This window comes from Buceros rhinoceros, unplaced genomic scaffold, assembly GCF_000710305.1.
Source record: "Buceros rhinoceros silvestris isolate BGI_N320 unplaced genomic scaffold, ASM71030v1 scaffold6740, whole genome shotgun sequence".
NCBI lineage: Eukaryota > Metazoa > Chordata > Aves > Bucerotiformes > Bucerotidae > Buceros > Buceros rhinoceros.
Window position 1 is genome coordinate 21822 of NW_010387801.1, and position 6809 is coordinate 28630.

Genomic DNA, 6809 nt, shown 5'->3' on the forward strand with positions numbered 1-6809 from the left:
AGTTTCATCACTTGACATCAGGAAAAGTAAAAAAGCTGTGAGTCCTCCTTTCCTAAAGTGGGGAGAGCTTAACTTGTATTTTGTAGGAGTGAAAACAGTGAAAATTAATTTAGTGAAAGCCAAAAGAAGTCTGGTTTGGGTATTTTGCCGCTTATCATTATTTTGCTTGTTTCACAGCTGCTATCCTGGATGATGGCTACAGCAAAGTGATTAAATAACATAATACCAAACCAGAAGTAGGGAGCTAACACTTATGAAAACTTAGTATAGAATTTTCATTTTTAAGTGCTGCAAGTGGCTTCTGCTGTTAATGATTTTATGTCCCAGCATTTCTTTTTTTTACTGTGATTTCAGAGGGCTTCCTCTCCTGGTACAATTTCTGGAGAGCAGACTTTGCCATTGGAATTCTGAATGGCCATGTGCCTGCTGATACAGTAATGTTTTCTCATCTGATCGTTTATAAAAGTTCAAATTAATTTCTACCATACAAAGGTATCTATTTACTTGAGTAAAATGGCTGCATTAAAAAAAAAAAGGTGTCCTGATGTTCCCCCTTCTATTCTCATTTAATTCAGCTACATTGAAGTTAGCTATTTCCATTGCATTCCTTTAGCTTTCATGCTGCATTTTGGCAGGGCATCATTTACTGTTATAAAGTATTTTATTTAATACAGTAGAGACTTAATAAGTTACAACTATTTCATGGAATGATCCAGCCAGTTGTATAGGTAGAGATTTCTATGGAGGTGTCACAATCTACTTGTGATTTCTACATAATGGTACTTGCTTTTATTCTCTATAAAATTCATTTACAGACACATATAAACACAACAGTGGGTTATTTATATTCAGATATTGTGGCTTCTCTAACAGGTGGTAGGACCGTACTGGAAAAAGCACTTTGGGTTCTTAATGTGAGTCTGGCAAATTGGGGAGCCTGACTTTAAAGGTGAAGTTTGTAATACTCTAGATTGTGTGAAAATGTTGGTCTACAAGTAACTTTGCCACTAAAACCTTGCAGTATCTGAGGTTTTGTGAAATGGCCTTCCCACTAAGGACCTCATCTTGGATGAACTGAACATTTTGCTACCTGTCTCATGTCTGGCCTCAAAGACATCCTTGTGATGAGGCATCCTTGTGCCTGGGTGTGAGAGGGACTGGGAACCAGCAGACCAGCTCAGACAGTGCATGGCAGGACCTGAGTGCTCACTGTGAAAATACCAAGGCTCTTTTGTGGGTCTAGACCTGGTTTCCTGGTCTTCGTCACAGTAACTATCCCAGAAACTGGTATTAGAAACTAAAACATGAAGTAGAGATGGTACAATAAGGACTTGATCTTGTCACTCAATTGCCCTCGTGCAAACGGTCGCTGTAGAGCGGTTGTCCATGGTAGGGCTGAGTATTATTAATTCTATAATGCGTGAAGCTGCCTGTGTTAGAGGTACTCTACAGCCTAGTGCATGAGGAGTATGAACCGAAAAAGGAAAGACAAAAAATACAAGCTTTAAGTCTTTAGCAGAAGTTTAAATTCTTCAGGTAGAAGAAGAGTTAAAGTTTTACATTCCAAGAACTCTGCAGTATATGCAATTTTTTGATAGGAACTTCTGTTTTCAGTTCTATTCTGTTCTAACACTCACAGTATTTCAAAGATGCTAATAAGTGGTAGACCTTTCTAGAAAAAGGCAAATGCAATTGGTTTAACTGTTATCTGCATGTTTTCTCGCAGTGAAAAAAAGCCCGACGTTTTTAGATGTGAACACAGGACCCTTCATCAGGACCAGCAGCTTCGCCGATGAGCTCGACCTGGAGGGTGAGACACTGTTGACCCCGATAACTCACATCTCACAGTAAGTCAAGGCTATTGAATTGTGCATTAGTTCACTTGACAAGAGAAGCCAGTTCAGGTGAGAGGAGCTGAAATATGGAGCCGATGTCTCGGATATTCGTGTCAAACTCTTTACCTTGAAGCTGGTGTATACTGCTGTAAGTGCCAGTAAATCTTCATGTTGACCTAAAGAAAAGTTCACTTGGCCGTGACACATGGCTTTTGTTTTTAGCTGATGTCTCTGGGCAGCTGGTGGGTGATAGCCTCAAGATTTTCACAGGGAGACAACACGTGGGAGTACTTGCCTGTGGAGAATTATTACTCCCCCCACCATTTTCCAGTGGAATAGCTGTGAAGTGCAAATTTCTGAATGCTACTAATATGAAATGCCAGCCTTTCCATTTCAGCAGCACCTTCCCTAATGGTCAAATAACGATCTGCATTGCAAGAAAAGATGTGGTTTGATCTTTATTACTGCTTGGTGGTATATAAAAATGATCTGAAAAAGGCCTATATATTTTCTTTTGTTGTTTCTTTTAAAAGAAGATTGTTCACGTCTTCTATGCTAAAATGTTATCTCCAGGTTCTCAGACTATTCTAAAAAATTGAGAATTGCAAAAGGTTTTTGTTCAAATGCCTTTTAAAAAGAAAACTTCTGTCATTGTGTAATTCAAACTCCTAAGAAATACCTATGATTTACCATGAAAATTCTAGGCATACTTTTATTTCTGAGGTGCAGAACATACAGAAATGCCTGCTGCCAATTTTCAGGCCTTTTTCCTATACAGTATAGAGAGCAGAGAAGCATATGTGTACTTTTATAGTCACTTTAGAAGGACTTTAAAAAAAAAAAAAACCAAAAACAGGTTTGGGGGGACTTTTCCCTGGCCCCGAAGAAAAGGACTTGCATTTCCAGCTGAATCACCTAATTTGTAGGCAGAGGATTTAGGAGACTTGTATTCTGGAAGATTTCTTAGTGGTACAGGCAGGAGGAGGAAGTCATAAATTTCCTCAAGCCTTAGACAAGAGCAACGTTGCAGCAAAACCAGATCTAGAAGTTCCCTTTGTAGAGCTTTTTTAAACTAATTTACCACAACACTGCAGGCTTTCTCCTGGAGCAATCAGCTTATGTGCTAGGAGTTACCATTATCCTTTTTGGATTTGGGAATGACTTAGTAATTTCTCATCATCACCTTGATTGATACATTTTGAATCGTAAGGTGTTCCATCCTTTTTAAGTCCAATTTGTGTAACAACTGAATTATTTTCCCCTATGAAATAGTTATGGAAGACCTGAGGATGTAGGTGACGTGTGAAGAACCTTACCAATTTAACACCATAGTCTTTTAGTAACTTACATATCTCTCTTTTGCTTCCTTAATTTTTAGCTGTAACTAGCTATCTCCCTAGATGGCTGCAGGTCATGAGTGATGGAATGGTACAAAGCGTGTCCTGATATTTGGCTTAAACTGAACCTCTAGGGAGAAAGAGAATGGAAGTCATCGTTTCTTTTAAAGACTTTGGGTTTCGTTTCAGAAGTGGATAAATTGGATTAAATACAGAACTGGATAAAATATTAATTGAAATGTATCTTTTTGAAGCACGGGCACTGAAATATTGTAGAGCCTGAGAGTTGTTCACTTAGAACAAACTGCTTTGAAAGCAGTTTATTAAAAGGCCCGAAGCAATGCCAAACCATCCTGTAGATAGAGTTTGGCAGAAAGTTAGTGGAAACCCTGTGTTCCGTAATATCAGTTGGAGTATTGGCATCGAGGTAACAGAGATTCCCAAATATTTCCGATGAAAAATACTCTCATGTTTGTTTTGCTGTTGGCTTATGTGTTCTGCTGGAACCGAGGCGGTTGAAAAGCAAGGTGCTGTGCTGCGGGTCACTGGGTACCTGTGTGGCTGGATGCTGGGGACCAGCCAATTTCCATAAATTATTTGGACAAATGCTTCTTTTTCATTCTTCATTTCAAAGTCCTGGGGAACAAATATTTATGAGCTGGTTACACGTGTTAGTAGGACCTGCATGTTCCATAAACCACAGAAAGGTGACTTTAGAATGAACATTAATTTTTGAAAGCCATAAATACATGAGTGACTATTACACATACAACTGGAAAAAGACTTTGAGTTGACAGTATGAAAAATATTTCCTTGTGACAGGCAGCATAAATCTGGCAGAAGTGTGGGGCACCTCCTGTGTTACTTACAGGCAAACACTTGGCATCTTTGTGGCTTGAAAAACCAATGAGGCTGAGTTTGTTTCCTCGTTTGCATTAGGTCACGGGAAGAAAATGCCATCTTTCAGCCCTTGTGACAAAGGGCTTTAGGCTTCTAGGCCTGAAGTCCCCTTTAAATTGAATGTCATGCCCTGCTTGTTCATGCAAAAAATATTCTTTTTTTGTAAATGTAGGTGCATATAATAGGGCTGGTTTTGTGTGCAATAACAAAAATGCAGGAGTAGGTATTTTTTGCAGGACATACTTCTGGCTGCGTTTTAAATTGGTTTTGAAATAAATATTGTACTAAAAGTAGCACTATTTCTGTGGACTTAGAAATGGGAAAGCGTGATGTGGCTCTCGCCTATGACGTGGCCTGCAGCAGGTGGAGGAGTGCGGTGCACAGCGGGGCGTTCGAGAGCAGCCGGGGCTCTCCGGGGCTCTGTTAGTGACTGGTGTGCGCCGTTCTGTTGTAAAAGCAAGGCAGTAACTGGGCTGTAGCGATACCACACCTCTCCTTCGGACTCTCCCGGTTCTCTTTCTCTCTAATCGATGTGTTCGCATATTGGCTCCTGTCCCCTGTTTCTCTTTGTTGGGTCTTTTGTTGTGTTCGCATTTTAAAGCAGTGGAAAATCGATGCTACTTGTAGCTGAGCCTCAGCTACCCAGAGGTTGTTTCCCCGTGCTGGTGTAACCGTTTATTTTCAGCACCTTTTTTAACTTTACATTTGGCATTAGCTGAAGCAGCAGAAGAGCTGAACCGAGCTTCCAAGCGTACGAATGGGAGGGAAAGGGAGACGTGGGTGGAACTGAGCTGAAAAAGGGAGAGAATAAAATAATTAAGAACTCTCAAGCTAATATATCTTTATATTAATATTTCTCAGTTCTTTAAAAAGTCTTCAAAGAGCCCTGCATTGTCCAAGAACCTTTCAGAAATGCTACCGAAACAAAAATAAGTTAATGTCTGTTATTTCTGTAGTTTCCGATTCTCTTTTACACAGTGGTTTGTTTGATCAGTTCTGATACAGAAAAGTCTGGTATTTCTACTTCTTACAGAGTAATTTTTTAGGGAAATACAGTCTCTAAATGTATTGTAAATTTGCTGCAGAAACTGAAACATAAATCAGAGGTCGTCTCTGGATACTGTATTTAAAGTCTTTATAGATAAAAACTAGCTCGATTTTTCAAAAAGCTTAAAGAAACTGGGGAGAGGCCTGGAACAACTCATACTTAGTTCTATCCGCCGAGTGTCACACACAACAGGTACCCTCTGTGGAAACCAGTGTACTCTCTAACTACACACATTACTGGCAGAATTCTTGATCTGTAAATTGCGAGTATGGTATTACTTCATGCATATAGTTCTAATCTTTTTTTTTTTTTTGAAAGAATTACTGTGGGTCCAGCTGACTTCAGGGAATGTATTTCTTGCTGAAGGCAGTTGCTAACATTAGCCATTTGTGATCTTGTTATTGTCTAAATGGTCAAAATAGCAACAATTCTTGATGTTTTAATAATTGTTCCTCAACATGCTTTTGTGTATCTTCTTATGTGTGATGAGAACACATTTTGTTATATAAGGATTGGTTTTGTCAGTGCACATATAAAATAATTTTTCCGTGGAAGTTTTCTTGTGATGGCATGCTGCTGTGATCTCAGAGGTAATACCGTAGGCTTACACTAAAATAAAGCATTAGATTAAAAACAAAAAGCACTTTCTTTTTGTTGTCAAGTGTATTTCCATCCTGAAAAAATTCTGTGCTGTGGCATCAGTTTCACCTTCTCTGCTTTCAGCATCTCAGCTGCAGTTAGGAGCCTTTTAGGGGATGTATTAGGAGGCAATGGGAGGCTCCAGCAGTGGAGATGTTATTAAAAATAAACCCTTCTCTATTAAACAGCACGATAGATGGACTAATTAAGCAAATAAATGCAGTGCTTTTTAATAATTTCCAGATTAAGAGGAAATGATAATGGATGGATCTTTCTGGAGGATTGAACTTCAGAACAGGCTTTTGAACACCGTGAAACAGAATCGAAATAAAGTGTGCCGGTAAACGTCCAGTGCAGTGTCCATGGTGCTGCAGTTACCACTGGCTTTTTCTTGGAAACAATATTTTCTTTCTTTTTTTCTTTACGATTTTTATTAACTGCTCTGTGTTTTAGCTACCAGCATATAATCTGTTGGCATGAGATACAACCACACTGCCTAGAACAAACAGCGCTGAATGTGTGAACAAACAGCACTGAATGTGTTTTATGGCTGTCCCTTTTCTGTTGGACCATCAGCCAGTGGAATTCCTATTTGCTTTGATTTACCAGCTTGTATTGTAAAAGATTCCTGCTTTTATCTTCCTCTTCTCTACCAAAATGACCCTCTGAAGTCTGAGCAAATATTTTTTTTCACTCTCAAGCGGCCAGATGTAACGGATGACTTCTGCTGTCAAAGAATTCTCTCTGAAATGCTGCTATCGGTATTTACACCGTGATTTGCATGGGGTCCGTTTTATCACTAATGACAGGGCACGTTAGAAGAATAGCAGTGATAGCAACTGTACGTAAGAGCGTGCTTGGGTTAAGACCAGAGCTTAGTGTTCAAAGATTGCTGGTTACTGTTATGTGCTGTTATTCCCATCACTTCCTTACCTTGCTACAGGGAAGTCTCAAGTACTTTTTCATTCAGCACGTTTTGATATATCATCAGACTCCCTTAGGAATGTTGCTTACAATCTCTGCTGATTAATAATTTGCTAAAAGGGGGGG

General features: G+C 39.3%; 1 protein-coding gene across 1 annotated transcript in view; it reads left to right on the top strand.

Moving 5' to 3' along the window:
- Positions 1-6809, top strand: part of KCNQ1 (potassium voltage-gated channel, KQT-like subfamily, member 1) — a gene marked incomplete at both ends in the record, with an annotated part of 141638 nt that overhangs the window by 20860 nt on the left and 113969 nt on the right. Inside the window, 1 exon segment of the mRNA XM_010135032.1 lies at positions 1727-1847. Coding sequence (XP_010133334.1) covers positions 1727-1847 — 121 coding nt within the window.